The 21,324-nt window shown below is 48.5% G+C and overlaps 1 protein-coding gene across 15 annotated transcripts in view; it reads left to right on the forward strand.

Annotated features, from left to right (window-relative positions):
- KIF1B (kinesin family member 1B) overlaps positions 1 to 21,324 on the forward strand; it is a 112,793-nt gene that overhangs the window by 62,931 nt on the left and 28,538 nt on the right. For 6 of the 15 annotated variants that reach the window (XM_053280747.1, XM_053280753.1, XM_053280751.1 and 3 more), the window contains 7 exons: positions 278 to 458; positions 1,113 to 1,185; positions 12,354 to 12,453; positions 14,631 to 14,779; positions 15,413 to 15,591; positions 16,625 to 16,762; positions 18,617 to 18,889. In XM_053280747.1, coding sequence (XP_053136722.1) covers positions 278 to 458; positions 1,113 to 1,185; positions 12,354 to 12,453; positions 14,631 to 14,779; positions 15,413 to 15,591; positions 16,625 to 16,762; positions 18,617 to 18,889 — 1,093 coding nt within the window. Of the gene's footprint in view, positions 1 to 277; positions 459 to 1,112; positions 1,186 to 5,753; positions 9,589 to 12,353; positions 12,454 to 14,630; positions 14,780 to 15,412; positions 15,592 to 16,624; positions 16,763 to 18,616; positions 18,890 to 21,324 lie in introns of those variants that run through there. The other 9 variants (XM_053280750.1, XM_053280754.1, XM_053280752.1 and 6 more) reach the window with 3 other exon arrangements.

A 21,324-nucleotide genomic window follows, 5' to 3' on the forward strand; every position in this document is an offset into this window, starting at 1 on the left:
GTCACAAAGGAGCAGCCCCCTCAGGCAAAGGTTGGCCTTCTGACTGGCCCCTGCCCACTGGGCCGGGGGTGTCTCCTAGTTGTGCCCTCTCTCTCTCTCTCTCTCTCTCTCTCTCTCTCTCTCTCTCTCTCTCTCTCTCTCGAAGTGGAACCTCCACATGAGCCACTCCAGACCATAAATTCCCTGGAGATAACTCAGCTGAACGGCTCTGAGCTGCTCTTGCTTTTTTGTACCCTATAAAAACCGGTCAGTAGTAATCTTTTTATTGCTCAACCAGGAAATCGCATCATTATGGGTAAAAACCACGTGTTCCGTTTCAACCACCCTGAGCAAGCGCGAGCCGAGAGGGAGAAGACGCCATCAGCAGAGACACCTTCGGAGCCAGTCGACTGGACTTTTGCCCAGAGAGAATTGTTGGAGAAACAAGGCATTGATATGAAGCAGGAGATGGAGAAAAGGTAACTGTCTTGTGTGGTGCAGAGCAACGTTCGTCCCTGTCGGTCTTTGATGGCGCTGTAGATCGGTGGCAGAGCATCTTCTTTGCACGTAGAAGGTCCCAGGTTCGATCCCTGGCAGCATCTCCAGGCAGGGCTGGGAGAGACTCCTGCCTGAAACCTTGGAGAGCTGCTGCCAGTCAGAGGAGACAATACTGAGCTAGAGGGACCAAGGGTCTGACTCCGGCAGCTTCACTGGGAGAGTCCATAGGTCAGTGGCAGAGCATCTGCCTTGCGTGCGGAAGGTCCCAGAGTCTTTTTTTGAATATCCTTGGCCTCTCTGGGTACAACTGGGAGAGAGAGATTACAGAACCTCTCTGCAAGGGGAAGCTGTCCTATCGCACACGTGAGTGTCTTTCCCCCAAAAACCTCCTCCAGTGTTGTCGTTCGCCTCCTCCAATGTTGTCGACCCTGACCGGCAGTGGCTCTCCGGAGTCTGCCTCATAACCGGCTGCCCAAGCCCCTTCCCATCAGCCACAGCCTGCTCCTTTGAGCGGAAGATGCCAGGGATTGCACCTGGGACCTTCTGCCCCCGAGCGGCAGCTTCGCCCTGGCGACCATCTGGCATGGTAGACCTCCCCAGAGGTCTGTGTGACGGATTTCTGCCTCTCTCCCCAGACTTCAAGAAATGGAAATTCTGTACAAGAAGGAGAAAGAAGAAGCCGATCTCCTGCTAGAGCAGCAGAGGCTGGTAAGTGCCGATCTTTGTGAATGGCCCTTCTTTGCAAAAGGCAGGCTCTGGTTTTCGATAGGGATGTGTGCCTGAGGGCATACATCCGCCTCTCCATCCTTGAGTAGATCTTACCTCTAAGCAGCTCCTCAGGGGGGCAGCACCCGTGTCCTGAATCTTTTAACAGGGCAAAAGAAGCCCCGAGCTTTGCCTGCTTGTGTGTGTTTCCCCCTTATCTCTTGAGATTGCATTGGGGGGGTCTTTCTAGCTACACTCGCTGTAGAGGTATGCCTGTTTTGTCTTGGATGGCCACTAATTTGGTGCTGCTCAGGGGAGACTTCCTGATTTGTGTTGGGGTACAAGCATTCCCCGCTCCCCCGTGCAGTGTCTGAAAAGGTTGCTGCAGGGATGCATGTCTTAACCTTTCTTCCCTGCCCTGCATGGAATCTAAATCCTTAGCCCAGGGTCTGCTTGACACACGTGCTGGTATGGGGCTCTGTTCACTGTCGGCTGTGCTCATGGAACGAAGAGATAAAATGTTGGGGTTGGGGCCACGGCTCAGTGCAAGAGCAGCTGCTTTCCCTGCAGAAGGTCCCAGGTTCGATTCCCGACATCTCTAGGTAGGGCTGAGAGGAATACCTGCCTGAAACTCTGGAGAGACACTGCGAGTTGGTGTAGACCAGGGTTTCTTCACCTTGGACCCCCAGATGTTGTTGGATGACAACTCCCAGAATCCCCAGACATGCCCTTTGTGGCTGGGGATTCTGGGAATTGTAGTCCAACAACATCTGGGGGCCCAAGGTGAAGAAACCCTGGTGTAGACAATACTGAGCTAGATGGACCAAGAGTCGAACTCGGCCTAAAGCAACTGCCTGTGTTCTTTCTCTAGGTGGGTCTGAGAAAACCCCTGTCTGAAATCCAGGATTGCTGTTGCCAGTCAGTGTAGTTGGTATTCAGCTAGACAGACCAGTGGTCTGACTCAGTAGAAGGCACAGTTTCCTCTCTGGGCAAGTAAGCAGCCCTCTTCAGTGCAGGGGGAATGTACAAGGTTCCTCCTCTAGAAGCAGGTTCCTCCTTTAGCCTTCTCAGCCCAGCTTTTCTGTGTATCATTACTGATCTAGTTGATGCCAAGCAGATATCTGAGGGCCATCTCTTCCTTTTGGGCTGTGTCAGGAAAGCAAGCAAACTCGGTGCCCTTTGAGCGAGATGGGTCTGGACTCCTGGACTGAATTGGGGTTTCAGCCAGTCCTGTGAATGGAGGTAGTGGCCAAGTTGGAAATGTGTTTGCCACATTTCTGTGCCACATTTTAGCAGAAATGTTCTTGAGGCAGTTTACAATACAGCAATGCAATTTAAAAATTGAGTAGTTAGGAAAAAAATCATTTCAATAAATTAGTCCAACAACAAAGCAGACTTCCTGTTAAATCTCAAGTGCCTGGTGGAATCAGGCTGTTTTCAGTAGTCTGTGAAACAAGACTACTAGTCTGATGGCTATAGACCCATCTCCAGCCTCAGCGGCAAGATGCCTCCAAATGCCAGTTGCAGGGGAGCAACAGCAGGAGAGAGGGCATGCCCTCATCCACCTCTTGCCTGTGGGTTCCCCAGAGGCATTTGGTGGGCCACTGTGGGAAACCCGATGCTGGACTAGATGGGCCACCTTGGGCCTGATCCTGCAGGGCTCTTCTTGTGTTAAGACTTATGGAAGCGTGATCCACAGTTCTCAAGTCACAGCTAGAAAAGCCTTGCTCCTTTAGAAGCTATTTGAGCTCCTGGGAAAATGGCATTAGAAGCAGAATCTCTTGGGGGCTCATATGGGAGAAGGGATTTCCCGAGATAGAGCCCAGGCCACATAGAGCATTAGATATCAAAACTAGCACTTTGAATTGGGTTCGGAAACCTACTGGGAAGCAGTGCAGACGTTTTGGAACTGGCATCCTATGTTCTCAGAAGCTCACACCCGTTAATAAGTGATTTGGTACCTGTGGAAGTTTCTCGGCAGTTTTCAGTGGCAACCCCCATGCAGAGTGCATTCCAGTAGCCCACTCTTAGAGATCATCGTGGTAGTCAGGTCTCTATCAAATGGGAAATTTCCAGAAGGAGGGAGGTGGCCGGGCGAGAGGGTAGGAGTGAATGCTGAGGGAAGCAGATCGAGTCAGGGCAGTGGAGTAATCCCTGGCCTCTAATGGAATCTTCTAGATTTAGGTATGGCCTGACCCCGGAGGGGTTGTGCAAGATTACGGGCTAATCCGAAGAGCAGACTGGCCGCTCACCGGGGCATGTGATGTCCTAAGAAGAGAGGCAGGGGAAGGCGGGGCACTTAGTAAGCTGGGTTGCTGAGTGCAAGATCCAAAGGACTTATGGGGCCATTTAGGGCCCCCAGCATGGCCCAGATAACTCCTCCTGCACAAGTGATAGGAACATCTCCAGACCTTGGAAGCCGATGGCCTCAGTCGGTGAGTGCTTGTGCACAGGCGTTATCCTGAGCCCACGTCGGCAAGTGTGGTGGCAGTATGAATGGGCCTTGCTGTGCACCATTAAGAACAGATGACAGGCCAGAGCTGCGAGAGGAGAAATGGGGAAATACGTAAGGAATTTCCAAGCATCCTCTTAGAGCAAATTCCTACGTAGTGTTTTTGCTCCAAGGAAACATAACAGAGATGAGGTGCTGATGAAGAACACTGCATTGAATGCAAACTACGTTCTGAATTGGGAAGGAAAAATCAGCTGACTGGACTGGAGAGTTGTGTACTTTCCTGCAAATTCACATGTTGATGCTATGGGTATGCATCTGCTCCTCCAGGACATTCTGGAAGACTGTTAGGTTAAAGTTGGCCATCACATTAGAAATGAGGAATACAATGTAGATATGGCATTTGTAGTCCGCTGGTGCTGAGTTGGTTTCTTATCCTGTTTGCTTGAGCTCCTCAAGGGGGTATGGCCTTCACCCATTTAGTCTGAAGTCAGCAAGCCTCTTTACAGTAGCAAATATTCACCCTTATTTTATTTTATTTTTGGTTGCCATAAGAGCAATAGCTGCTATGAGGTCTGATGATAGCAACGGATTGCTTTCCCGTTTCTTGACACAGCCTTGAACAGAGCATCTGTTGTGTTCTGTTTGGGTACCTTCCAGTGTCCCCTCTAACAGGGGTTCCCAGATGTTGTTGACTACAACTCCCAGAATTCCCAGCTGCAATGACTTTTGCTTGGGGATTATGGGAGTTGTAGTCAACAACATCTGGGAATCCCTGTGAGAAGGAACACTGGTACCTTCCGTTTCCTCTGCAGTATGATGGACTCTAAATCCCAGACTTGCTTACTGTAGGAAATGTGAAGGGATTGTGTAACAAATGGCGGGGTGTGGCCTTGGGCCGGTGGATGGAGTTAATGGGTCCCTAGAGAAACAAACTGGCCTGTGGATGTCTCATGAACTGGCCAGGAGGTGTGGCTGAAAGAACCTAGAATTCTTGGTCACAGGGTAATGTAACTCTGAATTCTGATTGTCTTAAGCAGCCCTGGAAAGCCACTTCCCAATTACACTGCATTCAAAGAACCATGAGCAACTAACACAAATGAAATGGGCGTTGCTGTTGGGACTTGGTGTATGGACTTTGCTGGGAAGGCATTTCTTGATCTTGGTGACGTTGAAAAGAATGGCTTCTTGGGAGGGACATCATTTAAAATACACTATGTTTGTAACAGCATACCAAAGTGTGTAAGGAGCTTGATAATAGAAAACAGGAGGCATCAAAAACAGCCTTTTTGTGGTTCATTCTTTGGAAGATCCTGTGCATCTTTAGGGCATTTGATTATCTGGGATTTTTAGAGCTCATCCAGTGTTGTAAAGCGACATATCGGTGGCAAATGGAAGAACCCTTTGAAACGCCATGGTTAGCCCTCTTGCTTGTAGCTGTTCTTCCTGGGAGTCTGCAACCTTCTCACCCGTTGTAGTGGCACAGACCGTAACACCTAGTGGCTGTTTCTGAATGCATTTCTTCCCCTGTCTTCTAACACCTCTCTCTGGCTGCCTTTGTAGTAGAGTGAATTGCAAACCTGTGCATCCCTGCACCTACACGTCCAGCATTTACTAACCCGTCTTAACAACTCTGGCTGTTCATCTAACCGGTCTGCAGTGACTGTTGGGGTACTCGCTCCAGAGGGAAGATATTTTACTGGAAAACAGCTCGACAGCAGTAACCCAGGCAGATGTGTGTGGATGGGGGTGTTGCACGTCTCTGTAGTATGAGTAAAGCTTCCACCTTCTGCAAGGTACTTGGTTTAGTTCTTCTAACCCTTTCGCATGGACTTGGATGATGGAAAGCCTTGAAATGATATAGACAGCCTAGATTCAGATGTTCCGTAAAACTTAAGGAAAACTACTGAAGACCTTTAGGATAAAGATCCCAGTATCCTAAGATGGGCATCTAAGTAGACGTTCACCTCCTTGATTCTATATTATTTTTTTCCTCCAAATGGTTTCCCACCCCTCTTAGTTTTTAGTTGTCTTTTTTTTGTTGTTCAGTGTTTCCATTCTTTTCCCCATTTTAATTTTGGTTATTTTGGGGCCACTTCTCGATTTTTGTTTTCCAAAGGATGCGGACTCGGATAGTGGGGATGATTCAGACAAGCGGTCTTGTGAGGAGAGCTGGAGGCTGATCACTTCCCTGAGAGAAAAGCTTCCCCCCAGCAAGCTGCAAACCATTGTCAAAAAATGTGGCCTCCCCAGCAGCGGGAAGAAACGAGAGCCCGTTAAAATGTATCAGATACCTCAACGTCGGCGGCTCAGCAAGGACTCTAAGTGGGTTACAGTCTCAGACTTGAAGATCCAGGCCGTGAAGGAGATCTGTTATGAAGTTGCCCTCAATGATTTCCGGCATACGCGGCAGGAGATAGAGGCCTTGGCAATTGTGAAAATGAAGGAACTTTGTGCTATGTATGGAAAGAAAGACCCCAATGAACGTGACTCCTGGCGCGCGGTTGCCCGAGACGTCTGGGACACCGTGGGAGTTGGTGACGAGAAGATAGAAGACGTCCTGCTCAATGGAAAAGGCATTGCAGACGTGGATGACCTCAAGGTGCACATAGACAAGCTTGAAGACATCTTGCAAGAGGTGAAACAGCAAAACAACATGAAGGACGAGGAGATCAAAATATTGAGAAACAAGATGCTCAAAATGGAGAAGATCTTGCCTTTGATTGGCTCCCAGGAGCCAAAGGTCCAGCCAGCCGTGGCAGCTGCCACAAAGGTGAGAGAGCCGGAGCCCACCAGAAAGGCAGAGGGAGCCACAAAAAATGATGAAAAGGAGGACCCTGTCCAAGAGGACCGTGTCTCCCAGCTAATGGAGGACGATCCTGCCTTCAGGCGCGGGAGGCTGCGCTGGATGAAGCAAGAGCAAATCCGTTTTAAGAACCTCCAGCAGCAGGAAATAGCCAAACAGCTCCGCCGGCAAAACATGCCCCACCGATTCATCCCACCCGAGAACCGCAAGCCCCGCTTCCCCTTTAAGAGCAACCCCAAGCATAGAAACTCCTGGAGTCCTGGCACCCACATCATTATCACTGAGGATGAAGTCATTGAAGTGAGAGTTCCCAAGGAGGATGACAAGAAGAAGGAAACCAAGGAGGAGCAGAAAGATGCAGGGGGCAGGGCCCATGTCCCCAAGGACCCGCCGCCATTCTGGTGTGCGTACGGCCCGCAGGGGAGTCCAGATAACATCCAGATAAACAGGCAGCCCTTGAATGTCCAGCCACAACGTAGCAACCTGCAGCAAGAGCCTTCAGCTCAGCTGCGTTGGAGGAGCAACTCGCTCAACAATGGCCAGCAGAAGAGCTTGCGGCGCCAGATGTCCAACTCGTCCGAATCGTTGTCCTCTTACGGCGGACACCCGAACCAGGATCTGCAGACTTTCCAGCAGAAACGCCACATGCACCAGCATCGCCAGTCCTACTGTAATTACGGCAGCGGAGATGCACATTCAGAAGGCAGTGTGGCCCACGGCAGCCATGCCAGACAAACTGACCGACCGAACCACTATAACCAGTTTGTGACCCCTCCCCGAATGAGACGCCAGTTTTCTGCTCCCAACCTCAAAGCCAGCAGAGAAACCACTGTCTGAGTTGCTGGAGGGCAGAGGAGAGGGGTGGTAGTGGGCGTAGCGACCTGCCTTGGGTTTCCCATGATCCTGTTAGCAACGGTGTGACTTTTTATATGTGAAGCACAAGACAGACATTTTGTACCAGTCTCTTATTGCCTGTGAATCATGTTGTGGAGTTTTGATTCTTGACAAGCCCTTGCCTTGGGCATCGGCAGACGGGCACCGCAGGAGCTTGGGTGCTTTCGTTTTATTATATGGGAATATCATATTTTTTTTTTAAAAAAAAAATCAGAATAAACCTGGAATATCTTTAGGGCAAAGTTCTCATATTTCTGTTGTCCTCTGGACAATCAGCCAGACAAATCTAGTTCCTAGTGTTGAATGTTGCCTGCACGTTCTTAGGTAAAAATTGAGAGTCTGCCCATTGTAGCAGACTCTTGGTTTTCAATCTTCTCGATCCACCGTTGAATTCACCCATACACTTATGGGTTTATGGGCTGATAAGACAATGCAGCTCATTTCTGGACCTTGGTTGACCCCCTGATTTTGGTTTCTCTGTGCCTTTGAGAATGAATGGGTAATGTATGCAGCTCTATTTCCAGAGTCATTTCTGCAAGCTCTCTTCTCTCTTGCTTGGTTTCAGTAGAATCAGTGTGACGTTATCGTAGTGGCAAAAAGCTCCCCAAATGATGCTCTTTGCCTAACTCTGCATGCTGCCTTAGCTATGCTGCGGATGCAGCTAAAGCATCCATGCCCCCTCTGATTCGTACATACTTTAGTTTGAAATCCTGCCTTCCATCACTCAGGAGACAGCCCCATTTATTGATGCTCACTTCTCATTAAGCACACAGAAGGTTACACTGTTGTATTTAAAAGATGAGCAGAGTCGCCCTCTGTACTTGCTAGCTTTTCTCCAACTCTTCAGGGCACATACAGGCAATTCCAAGGGTAATGGAATCACAAGGGTAACGGAATCAGGCATGTTACCACTCTTTCGATGACTGTAGCCATAAGCAAATTCTTGATTTGATATTACATACGCCCATTGGCTAAGAGAACATCTCCTACTATAAGGACATTTTTTCCCTTACAAATCCTGTAAATGTTACAGATGGTGTCAAACTTTTTTTGGTAATGGAATCAGAAATGATTTCCTTTCAATGTTTCATACACTAATATGTCTGTAGAAATATGACCTTTTAATAAGAGATGATCTCTTGCCAACCCTACCTGTAGATGCCAGGGAGTGAACCTGGGACCTTCTGCTTGCAAACAGATGATCTCCTACTGGGTTGTGGCTTCATCCCCTATCTTACAGTGCTCACCATGTAGTCACTTCTCCCAGTGCAAACCAGGTGGGACCCTATTTAGCAGATGGGACAATGCATGCTTGCTTCTGCAAGACCAGCTCTCCTTCCCTGCAGGTGGGGCTGGGAAAGCCACCTGTCCGAAGCCCTGGAGAGCCTCTGCCAGTCAGAGTAGACTCCGGTAGAAGGCAGCTATGTTTTCTGTGCTCAAACAATCAAAAAAGGCCCGGTGGGGGGAGAGTTTGTATGCAAATGCTCTTCCGTCTTGGGCCCTCACTAAAGCAGCAGTTCTATGGTCAATGGGGAGAAAGGCCTTCCAACCTGCACAAAACCTTCTGCTGTATCAACGTATTTTGCCAAGGGGCAGTACAGTCTGCTGGGAACGGGCTCAGATGTTTGGTGCCTCCCCTAATTTCTTTTCTTCTTTACTTGGCCTTAAAGTTACAAACTGGGGAGATGCCAAGGAGAAGCAACGGGTGTGTCTTACATTTCCCCCTCACTTTCAGTCTGCATATGGGAAATTTTTTTGTGTTCAGACAAAGGTCTGAGCACATTTCAATTCACTCCCACTCCTACTTTGTTTTTCATTTTTTAGTTAAGATGGTTATATATCGTCAAATGTGCTTTATACTTGTTGCCTTTGAAATGATTTCAAGAGCTTCCAGGCAGTGTTCCCTTTAAGAGGGGCCCCTAGATGTTGTTGACTACAACTCCCATAATTGCCAGCTGCAGTGGCCTTTGGCTGGGGATTATGGGAGTTGTAGTCCACAACATCTGGAGATCCCTCTTACAGGGATCTGCTGCTTCCTTCCAGGTGTGAAACCTGCTTATGCTTAACTGTAAAGGAGGAAGGGATTCTTCCAGTGAAGCGATGGGATTTGAAAACCTGTCCAATTTTTTAAAAAGTGGTTTTTATTATTACTGTTTGGGGGGGGGGGCAAGTCTTTGCATTTTGTGAAAAGCAGGACTGCTCTTGCATTTTAACAAGTGCTTTCAATAAACGAAGAAATACTCTTGTAAGTCTCTCTTGTCTTGTCTTGGTGGAATATGAAACACTGGTGGAGGAAAATACCAATTTTCCAAACATCCAATATTTAGCAGCCTGAGCAAGAGAGGTTTCTCCTGAAACAAAATGGTGCAGGGGAAGTGGATAGAGCCCCCTCCCCCCCGTGTCTCTCTTTATGTTAGATCTTGGGGTCACTCAATCAGCTTGATGAGCAGGAGACTTGGGGCACACCAAAGAATCTGCACCTGATGCATCATGCACCTATGGAAACACTCACAGTCTATTAGGACCAGCTGCTTCACAGGATAAGGTGCGAGACTGAGTTGATGGAATTTCATTTTTTCCAGCCCTACTCAGCATTAAAAATCGGGAAGTTCTCCCTTTCTTTTGCCACTCTCAAACTTGGGGTGCTCCATTTTAAGTTGGCTTGACAGTCGTTGCAGTCCCGACCCAGATAAATGCTCCCCAGAGGCATCTGGTTGGCCTCTCTGGGCAGGAGGATGCTGGTGGGCCAGATGGAGCTGACCTGAACTTGGCAGGTGCAGGAGGTGAGGCTGCTGCTGGAACACCAACCAAACAAGCTGGTGGTGGCGGCTGAACATTAATACAGAATCCAGTACTCTAGTTGGTAAGAGCACAATGTGTAATAGCTGGCTTAAATAATGTCCCTGGAAGGTTTCGAAATATAGCCCCACACTTGGGTTATCTTGAAGATCTACAACAGGGGTGGGCAACTTTGGCTCTTCAGTTGTTGTTGTTGTTGTACTACAACTCGCATCATCCCCAGCCACAATTTATTGTGGCTGGGGATGATGGGAGTTGTAGTCCAACAGTTAGAGAGCCAGGGTTGCCCACCCCTGATCTACAAGGTAACCTGAGTGTGTGGCTATATTTTGAAACCTTGAAGAGGCTTCTTAAAAGCCAGCTGGTATACATTGTACACTTATGAATTAGAAAATTGGATTCTGTATTAATGTTTATCTTGAGTGCTTATTTATGGAATTTTTGCCTATTAAAATGTATATATTACAATATTACAAATATCAGTAAATATATTACATGTTTCTGTGTATTGCGTTCCTGATCTTCCTCTTTCTATACAGTCTTTGTTTAGATTAGGTGTGCATCCTGTGAGTTGTTTTGTTGTCGTTTCTCTCCCCCCCCCCCATTTCTACAAACATTAAGAACTGGCCAATGTTTGCAAAATATTTCGCTGGGGTCCCTTTCCACTCTTCAGATCAACATTTGTTCTAAACCTCTCTCGAGCCGTTGAAAGAGAGCAAGCTAATAATCTTAAGTCCATAAATGATTTGGGTCTCAGCTAAGCCTCCTGCCCCCCTGCTTCCCTCCCCGCCAACCGCCACCCCACTGCTGCCCTTTGGGTCTGTAAACCAGATTGAATCTTCCCTGCGCTCCAGAGAGGACAAGCAATCTGCTAGCTTAGCTGTCGAGCGTTGCCAGGAAACCAGCTTCCCTTACAAAGATCATTTCTTTTCATTGATCAAATTCTGCTTGCCTTTTTGTTGGAGTCTGGGAAATCAAACCTCTCCCCTCCCTCTCCACATTTTTTTGTTATTAATAGCTTTGGAAGCTTTCTGTTCGACAAGGGAGCAAGACTACACGCACATGCTTAGGCATAAAGGTCTTCAGTATTCTCTCTTTGTGCTTCTGATTTATTAAACACTGTGGAAATTTGACATGCTTTGAGGGCAGTATAAAACAGAGAGCGATGAAGGAGGACCCATCAACCCCGGAGCATGGTCTAAGGGCACACTATACACACAGCCACTTTGCTGAAGCTAAACAGGTCTTAGTGTGGTCAGTGCTTGGATGGGAGACCCATGCATGTCACCTTTGGGAATGGGACTTAGCTCATGGTAGAGCATCTGCTTTGCATGCAGATGGTCCCAGCTTCAATCCCTGGCAGCATCTCCAAGTATGGCTGGGAAAGACTCCTGCCTGAAACCTTGGAGAAGCTGCTGCCAGTCAGCAGCTGTTGGGAGTTGTAGTTCAGCAGCATCGGAGGAATCATAGTTGGGAGCCTTGGCTCTGGAGCCCATTTTCCAACTTGACTTGTTATTGGTGTCTGTGTGTACCACTCGCCTGTCTCCCTTCTTTCCCTTGCATTCCTTCTGCTTGTCTTTGCTTCCAGCTTGCTTCCTAAGCAGTAACCAAAGAGTCTTTTCCACCTGCGATCTGAGATGTAAAAATGTTTTGTGGCATTTAGAAGTATGTATATCCAAAGAGTGAAGAACAGCCTTGCTGGATCAGATCCAAGACCTGTCCAATTCTAGCCCTGTTTCCCTCTAGCCCCCTGTTTCCCACAGTGGCTCCCAAATGAGGCACCACACCGGCTCGTGCACATCCTTACAGGGAACACTGTTAGTGGGTGAACTTGGGTCAGCCTAGCCCGTTTAGGATGGATGCGACAATAAAATGGGGTCCTCGGTGCTCAGAGAAAGGGCCGGATTACAGATGTGATCAACGAGTTAAGTACGTGGCAGGGAATTATTTTTAGCAGATCACACACTTCCAAGTCGTCTGCTGCTCTTCTTCTCTTTCCCCCCACTTGTCCAAGTGCAGCTTTCTCTCTCACGCTCTCTCTCTCTCGGTCTGTCTCTTTTTTGGAAAACTAAATATTACAAGCAAATCCTCCCATCACTGCTTTCCGCCTGTGTCTTCGCCGTGCTCTGTCCCTGAAGCGTTTGTGTGTCCTCCGGCTGCTCTCCTCTTCCACTTCCGTCTGTCTCTTCTCCTACACGGTGTCTCCTCTCTCCCCTCCAGGACTATGAGAGCAAGCTCCAGGCCTTACAGAAGCAGGTCGAGACGCGGTCCTTGGCTGCCGAGACCACAGAGGAGGAGGAGGAGGAGGAAGAGGAGGAGGGTGAGTTTGGGACACGCTCGACTGGTGGTTTGGGCTGAACTCGACTGGTGGCAGACAGGGACGCCCCGCAAACGTGTGTGCAGAGTGGCGGGCTGGGTAGCCCCTCTTTGGTTTCTTGAAAACAGACACAAAATTAGAGTTCTTCACATGACCCTCAACTGGGGCAGAGCAGTAGCCAGCCAGACCTGTGTGTGCTCCTGACCGGCAGTCATCTGAACTCAAACATCAGGGTAGGAGGAGAAGATTGTGACTGTGTGGGAGGCAGAAGCCAATATTCTGTCCCCAGCGTTTTGTTGAGGATGGATGGAAAACTGTCCCCCACCCCAGCGTCTGCCCCCCACGCGATCCCTTTCCCCTCCTCCCCCCCCCTCCTCCTCTCCCCTTGATGTTAAGTCCAGATGACTACTGATTGGGAGTGCCCATGCCTCTCCTACGTAGGTTGGGTGACCCGATTTAGGGTTGTGTGAAGAAGCCTGTTGCATTTCCCCCACTTTTCCTCCATCATGGAACTCCAGGCAACTTCCATGGGATTCCTAGGCCAGCCTCCCACCCAGCTACCACCCAGGCCCAAAACTGCTTTGCTTCGCTTCAGCAAACTCCCTCCTCCGTGCCCCGTCAGCTCACTGCTGATGCGCAGAAGCTTCACGATCCTTGGTCCTCAGCTCCAGAAGCTGCGCATGAGAGCCTGGCCAAGTCCTGGCTCTGCCTTGCTCTCCAGTTCCCTTTGCAGCAGCTTCAGCAGCGGCAGCAGAAAAAACACCAGGAAAATGAATGCTTGAGCCCCATGCCTGCCCCTGAATGGTCTTGCCCACCACTGAGATCTTCTGAGATGCCACTTGGAGCATCCCATCTTTTGCAATAAAGTGGGTGGCAACGAGAGGCAGGGCCTTTTCAGACATGGTGCCTCAAATTCCCTTCCTTCATCAGGTTTTGTCTCTGATGTTTTTGGGTTTGTTTGTTTTTAAATAAAGCGATGCTGTATTTTCTTTTAACTTCTAATGGAGAGTGCTGCTGAAGTGGATTTCTTCATTTTGCATTGATGTTTTTTTCCTGGTGATGTTAGAAGCCTCCTTGTACCTGAAGGCCAGGAGGCAAATACTTTCAGTAAAGAGTAGCTCAGTAATAGAGCACATGCCTTTCTTGCAAAAGAGCTAGGATTGTCGTTCAGTTTAAAGAAACCTTCGTCTGTTAACCATCTGGGGTTATTCAATTTATTTGATTGAATTTGCATGAGAGGAAAATAATTGGTTCTGGAGCAAAAAGCATACTTTTAATCTTTGAAGCAATTCCTCCTGTGTGAGAGAGAGAAGGGCTCTTGCCACTGCAGTTTTTATAAGTGCTTGTACTAATCATTTTTTAAACGATTTGCAGTCTGATTACTTGGGAGGCCTTTTCAATAATTTAAAAGGGGTTTATCACATATTAATCCAACTGATTAATCAAATAACAGTTGCAGCACTAAGAAGATCCCAAAGTGGTTTTGTTGTTGTTATAAATACCATAATATAAAGGAAAAGCGTTAATTGTTATAGTCAATCCATCATCTTTATTTGATCCATTGACCAGCAAGTAATCATTATAGTATAGTGCATAAACATGCTCTAAATTCTTCATATTGTTTCTTGAAACCAGGCCAAGAATGTTAGAGGAATACAGAATTATACCCATGCTATACCATTGCCATTGCGTGAGAACTCTCGTTCTCCTGTGGGTATCTTCTGTTCCAGGGCAACTGTCACCCTGCAGCTGGTTTTAGACTACAGCTCCCATCATCCCCAGCAAGAATGGCCAATAGTTGGGGATGATGGGAGTTGTAGTCAAGCACCTGCAGGAGGGCCAAAGTTCTGTGCTCTTCCAAGACCCCAGGTTCTGACCCTGGCCTCTTCATCTGAAGGCTCTCTAGTAGCCCAGGTGGGAAAGCCCTGGAGATCTTCTGTCATTTTGAATGGACTGTTCGGACCAGTATGGAGGCTGGCAAAAAGCTAGTCACCTGTGGCGAGTAAAAGTCACCTCCAGGCAACCAGGAATGTCTTACAAAAGTTAAGCCTCCATCCAGCCCTGTGCGGAAGGGTGTTCCAGTTATTTGCTCCTTGCTGGGGGACAGATGTGAAGGTCGAACTAGTCCCTCCACCACCTTCCATGCAAATTGGCCCAAGCAGTTCCTTCTCTTCCCTCAGTGCCCTGGACCCAGCACGAGTTCGAGCTCGCTCAGTGGGCTTTCCGCAAGTGGAAGTTTCACCAGTTCACTTCCTTAAGAGATCAGCTGTGGGGGAATGCTGTCTACCTGAAAGAAGGCAACGCCATCAGCGTGGAGCTGAAAAAGAAGGTAGGATCATTCAGGAAGTGGTGGTTATTGCTGCTGTTGTTATTATTGCTTTCCAAGTGATTTACACAGCAAAAGCCATGAGAAGATGGTTCTCTGCCCCCAAGGGCCACACAGTCTAAAAAGAAGCCCAAGGGGGACCCCAGCAACAACCACTAGGAAGGATGCTTTGCTGGGCTGAGTAGGGACAGTTGCTGGGGACGATACACTATTTGTAGTATTGTATCTGTAGGATACAAAACCCCTCCTCTAGCTGTGAGGTGTCCTGGGTAGGCAGCCACCATCCACTTTTTAATATGAGCAGATCCACCCTTCCAAGGGAATATTCTGGAGAGTAAGATGGAAAAACCTCTCCCTACAAGAAAGGCTTGAGCAGTCTGAGGCCTTCAGGAGTGTATGATTGGTGCAGGACCCAATAAGGAGTGACCCTCTATAATACGAGCACCAAAGATTTATTAATAATTGGGTGATAAGGAAAACTATGGAGGCATCAAGGATTGCGGCTTCCAGTAAAACCCTCAGAGTCAGTCCCCACTGCAGGCTGGCTTGCCACCTGTCTCTGGCATCTTGGTTCCATCGTGTCTCTTGCTTGTTGGGCTCCTGATGAACTGCGTTCCTCCATCTGCCTCCATCTAGGTGCAGTTCCAGTTTGTGTTGCTGACCGATACGCTCTACTCCCCGCTGCCTCCTGAACTGCTGCCGCCCGACTTGGAGAAGCCCCGAGACGACCGACCCTTTCCTCGGACTGTGGTGGCCGTAGAAGTCCAGGATCTGAAGAACGGGGCAACCCATTACTGGTCCTTGGAAAAGCTCAAGTATGCAAAGGCCACTGAAAGCAGTAGGAATGCTAGAAGCTTCTAGAAAGCGGTAGAAATAAAGCAGTGGAAATGCTTTATTTTCAAATAAATTTGCAAAAATATGTACAAAGCCTAAGTCCGATTATGATCCATCCTTACGACCCATGAATTGTAACCCTTTTATTGTAAACTGCCCAGAGAGGTGAGTTTGGGGTGGTATAGAAACCAGTTAGTTAGTTAGTTAGTTAGTTAGTTAGTTAGTTAGTTAGTTAGTTAGTTAGTTAGTTAAATAAATAATGAGACCATGTGTGATGCTAAAACACAATGGTAAACATCACAGACCCATTAAAACACCACACTCTGTATTAGCTAGAGCAAACTTGGTCCTCCGGATGTTGTTTAACTACAACTCCCATCTTCGCCAGCCACAATAAGTTGTGGCTCGGGATGCTGGGAGTTGTAGTCTGGAAACAGCTGGAGGTTCGAGCTTGCTCACCCCTGGACGCGAGGCAGTGAATGAACTTCTGGCCCAAATGCCCTGTGACGCAAACGTAGGCAGCTGCTTCCTGCTGAGGCTGCTTCCCTTGGTCCATCTAGCTCAATATTGTCCACTGACTGGCAGCGGCTCTTCAGGGATCCGGGCAGCTTCCTGTGTTCCTGACTTTAGTTCCCCAGATGTGGGACTACAATTCCCATCACCACCAGCCGTTGTGGCTGGGGCCTGGGGGTGATGGGAACTGTAGTCCCACATTTGGGGATCAACCGTTGGGAGCCCTTTCACTGAAGTGCCATCTCCTTATACGGGCTCCTAGTGGAGACTCAGGCAGGAGTGCCTGTTAACTACCAGAGTGGATACATTTATACAGCACTCCAGTTTGGATGGGTTTTTATTCCCTTTAGAAAACAAAACCCAGAACTAATTGCCTTCCTTTGGACGGAGCCCCCTGCACATGTCCAGTGCAATCTCTTTCTCCATGCATGAGAATCCATCCGAAATAAATCAGTCCAGGCCGCCGGGTTGATTTTGTGGCATCCCTTTTCTGCTCCACAGGCAGAGGTTGCAGCTGATGCGGGAGATGTACGACCGGGCAGGAGAAATGGCGTCCAACACGCAGGAAGAGAACGAGAGCACCATGACTGGGAGCGACCCTTTCTATGATCGATTCCATTGGTTCAAGCTGGTTGGGAGGTAGGTGATGACAAATCCTGATTGGCTGTTGCATTTTAAGGCGACTTGGTCAAAGCACTGATTGTGAATGGAGGCGTCGAGAGTGATACACTGAAGCATCTCTGGGAATCTAAAGCTTTCTAAACCTAAAACTTCCAAAGTGTCTCCCAGTAGCAGCAGATTCCATGTCTGGGCAGAGTTGGAGGCTAACCTCTCTTTGCAGAGTGGCTCCAGTATCCCTATACATGGGGTTCCCCTGCAGTTGGACTCACTCTGTCCAAAACCCGGAAGTGAGCTCAGGATTTTGCGGGTCCATCTGAGAATCAGGCCTGAGTGTTTGTAGAACATGCTTCGCTTTGCATGCTGATGAGGGAGATGGTTTTTACAGAGGCAGAAGTCAACACTCATTCATCTCTGGAACTCTCTGCCACGGAATGTGGCGATGGCCACCACTAGACTGGGTGGCTTTGAAAGGGACTTAGACACATTCATGGAGGGCAATTCTTGATGGCCGTAGGCTGCTTCCAGGAGACTCTTCTTATGTACTCTCCAGTGAGAAAAACTTGATCGGAAAAGCAGAAAGGGATAAGGAGACAGAAGCTACCTCGGCAAGTTCAGACACCCCAACTTCTGATGGAAGTGGTTCAGGGAGGGGACGGGGCAGTTGGTCTCAGTTCAGCCGATTGAAACTACGTGGACACTGTACCATTGCCTTGCCTTGCCTTGCCTTGATTGTATTGCATCTTTGACCTTGTGATGGATGGGAAATAGTGAAACAAATCATAAAGCAAAAGGACAACTGTCTATTTTGGACTGGCATACATGCCTATGGCAGCTGAAGTCCACCATCACTCCCTTATGGCTCACAAGAGAGTAATGAAGAAGGTCACCCTCGTGTTAAGACCCGTAAGTGAAGGTGGAGTTTAAACTGTGCCTGGAATGAAGTGGTTGCTTTGGGAGAGAGGGGAGGAGGAATCTTTCAGGTGCTGCTGCTGCTATCCTTCTCTCAGCGAGGGCTGATGCTTGGTGTTTTGCTCAAGTACAGGAAAGTTCCAGGCGCAGTGAGAAGAACCATCTGTATGTTTTTGTTTAGTTCAACCGCTGCTTGAACATCGCAGCCGTATAAGAGTCTGTACACACACAAATGGAATCCTATAGCAATGAGTTTGTCAAGGTTCTGCCAGGCTCTTGTTTTCCCTCAGGGCTGATTTAACCCGCCTTATGTAGAAGGAGGTGGCGGAGTTCTGGACTTGTACATCTTCAGTGTGCACAGCTCTGAGCCTGCATGTGAGGTCTGTGTGTATGCAGAATCCTTGGATGCTTGCCCTTTAAAAAACCAACTCCTTGCATGTAGTGAGCCAGCAGGTCAGGAAAAAGCATTTCATGTAATCTTCTTCCCACTAGTTGACTCCATGAAGGGAGCTTTTTCTGTGTGGGACAGCATTAAAAAAATGACACTCCTTGACCTGATTTTTGAAGCAGTGTCATCCTCCGTTCTTCTACCAGTCTTACCTGCTTATTCTGCGTAATGGGTAGAATGGCTCGGAGGCAGAAATGTGTGGCACTGGGAACTGTAACAGCTCATAATGAGCGGATTACGATAATCTAAACATAACTATGTATATGGGCATAAGTTGTGCTGGAGGTTTCCTTTGCTTCTCTCCGAAGCCGTCCTGCTCTCTTCCCCTCTCACCTTAAGTTTCTCCAGGCTGCCCTCCCTGCTGTGTTTCGTGCCCCCTCCCGCACACAGAGGTGATCCAAAGCTTTTGCTTCTCAGTTTATCCCAGTGGGCTGTGAGCTGGGCTCCGTGGTTGACTCCTTTGTTGAATGAAGCTATTCCTCTCTCTCTCTCCTCCCTTGCCGTGTTAATCAAAGTGTTCCGTTAACCGATATACATAGCTCCCCCATTTTCCACGGCTGCGTGAATGAGCACCTGGCTGACCGCACGCCCTCCCCCACTTTCTCTACGGCTGACTCCGACATCACCGAGCTGGCCGACGAGCAGCAGGATGAGATGGAGGACTTTGACGACGAGGCCTTTGTGGACGATACCAGCTCCGATGCGGGGACTGAAGAGGGATCGGACCTCTTCAACGATGGGCACGACCCGTTTTACGACCGGTCCCCTTGGTTCATTTTAGTGGGAAGGTTGGTGAGGTTAACTGTGAGAATGAGCTGTGGGGACTAGCTCTTGCTCTGGGCCACCAAAGCATTGTTGGGCCTTGGAGGCCGGGTGATTCGAGCCACAACACAGACTGATGGGCGTTGTCTGGCCTCCACACAAAGGCATCCTCCGGTTGTAAGATGAAAATATAATCAGGGTGTGTTCTGGACTTCCACAGCCATAATGCAGAAGCATAGAAATGTGGACAGGATTCCAAATTCTGCATTCTGAGAATCTGTGTTTTAATTTTTTTTTAAATGTAGTCTCCATGACTGTCAAAATGGAGCAACGTGAGTGACATTTGCGAAAGCATCTAAAACCGGAGCAAGAGTTCTAGTGACCAGTGATGGAAGGAGCAGCTCCAGTAGTCTATGTAGTTCCTTCCCCTGGTTAGCAAGAGTGGAATAAGTTAGGAAAATCAGCCACATTCATGGGAACTACTTAGTCCCCACAATTAATACATGGCGGCTGGGGGTGATGGGAGTTGTAGTCCAACAAACACTGGAGTGCCTATCCTGACTTAGCTTGTGTCATGCTAATTTTGCAATTCAAGTTCTGTCGTTCACGTAGCAGAACTTGGGTGTTTGACATCTCCCCTCTGTCATGGAGGCTCCTTCCCACCTTCCATTTCTGCCATCTGTGCCCCCAAACCACCTTCCCTGCTGCTGAAAGATTCACTTCCTCCTGATCAGGCCGAGTGTGTCTCCGGTGTCCGGTGACACGCCCCGACACTGTTTCCTTGGGGCTGCTCTTCCACCCTGGGCATCCTGAAAAATACATCTCGTTCCCTGGAGCTTTGGTTTCAAATCCCACTTGGGCCTCAATGGCCGGAGAGCTTGCAGGGTGCACAATCACCCATGGCTCCTTGCAGCTGAGCGTTTCCTTTGTGTGCCGGCCGCCCCCTCGTGGCTCATTGCCAGAGCTAGGCCCTGGGGCCAGTTCTTTTGGCCTGCCGAGCGGTCCTTGAAGCCTGGTGTTTTTGGCTGGGTGGATATCGGAAGGGGAGGGCGAGACGGGGCTCAAGGAGATCTTTCTCAGTACAGTATCTCTGAGCTGATGTTGTGTTTATCCAAAGAAGAAAACCACCAAAAAAAACCCCCAAACCCCTGCCATGATCATCCTGAGTTTTGTTGTCATCACTGTGTTTTGATGCCAATTTTCTCATTAAACTTTATTTCTAGTTTGTTTGTTTTTTGTTGTTATTTTTTTGGCATGTGTGCAAATGCCATATTTACCTCACCGATCTTTCTGCTAATATAGTTTCCACCTTTTCCAGTCTGCTGCTGTGTTAAGTTTCAGGGAACGCTTGAAGGGATAAAAAGGTGGAGCTGCTTCTCTGGGTTCAGGAATCCCGTCCCTGGCCCCATTGCTATAGCCTCGTTTTTAAGTCAGAAGAGTCTTTTGAAAAGGCTCTAGAGTGGGGATTTCTCAGGATGCTGTCCAATAAGAGAGCATTGGGGAGCAGAGCTGGTCTTGTGGTAGTGAGGATGGATTTGCTAAGCAAGGTTTATCTTGGTTTGCATTTGGATGGGTGACTATATGTGAACACTGTGAGACATTCCCCTTAGGGCATGGGGCCATAGCTCAGTGGAAGAGCAACTGCATACTTGTCTGCAGAAGGTCTCCGGTTTGCTCCCTGGCGGCATCTCCAGGTAGGCCTGGGAGAGACTCCTGCCTGAAATCTTGGAGAAGCCACTTGCAGAGTCTGTGTAGACCAGGGCTGCTCAACTTCAGCCCTCCTGCAGATGCTGGCCTACAACTCCCATAATCCTTGGCTATTGGCCACTGTGGCTGGGGATTATGGGAGCTGTAGTCCAAAAACTCCTGGAGGACCAAAGTGGAGCAGCAGTGGTGTAGGCGATGCTGAGCAAAATGGACCAGTGTGAGTGAGCCTGAGTGTGGTGAGCTCAGTTGTAAAGTGCTGGCTTTTCATGCAGAAGGCCCCAGGTTCACTCCCTGGCAGCGGCAGCAGCAGCAGCATCTCCAGGACGGGCTGGGAGAGACTCCTGCCTGCAACCTTGGACAGCTGCTGCCAGTCAGTGTAGACAATACTGAGCTCGATGGTGACTCCACTGAAAAGGAAAGTGGAACCCTGGATTTGTAACAAGACTTAGTTTTAATGGAAGTGTTGCTTTTTTGCGCTCTGTGTGTGTGTTTCTCCCCAGCATAATGAATCTGTCTCCACCCCTTCCGAGCAGACTGAAAAAAGGAAGCAGATCCTAACTGGTTTATTCCACTGTTGAGTTGCAGCTATTTCTGCTCATGTTTTCATTTTGTTGCTGCTGTTAGTGCTTTATTAATCCTATTATTTTCTTCTGTACTGCCATTTTGTCAACATTTTTGTTGTAATTTTATTTTAGTCACTTGAGCTTATGTTTTATTATTACTCGCGTTTTCTTTGTTTCAGGAAACTCCAGTT

The sequence above is a fragment of the Hemicordylus capensis genome, chromosome 16 (assembly GCF_027244095.1).
Source record: "Hemicordylus capensis ecotype Gifberg chromosome 16, rHemCap1.1.pri, whole genome shotgun sequence".
Classification (NCBI taxonomy): Eukaryota; Metazoa; Chordata; class Lepidosauria; order Squamata; family Cordylidae; genus Hemicordylus; species Hemicordylus capensis.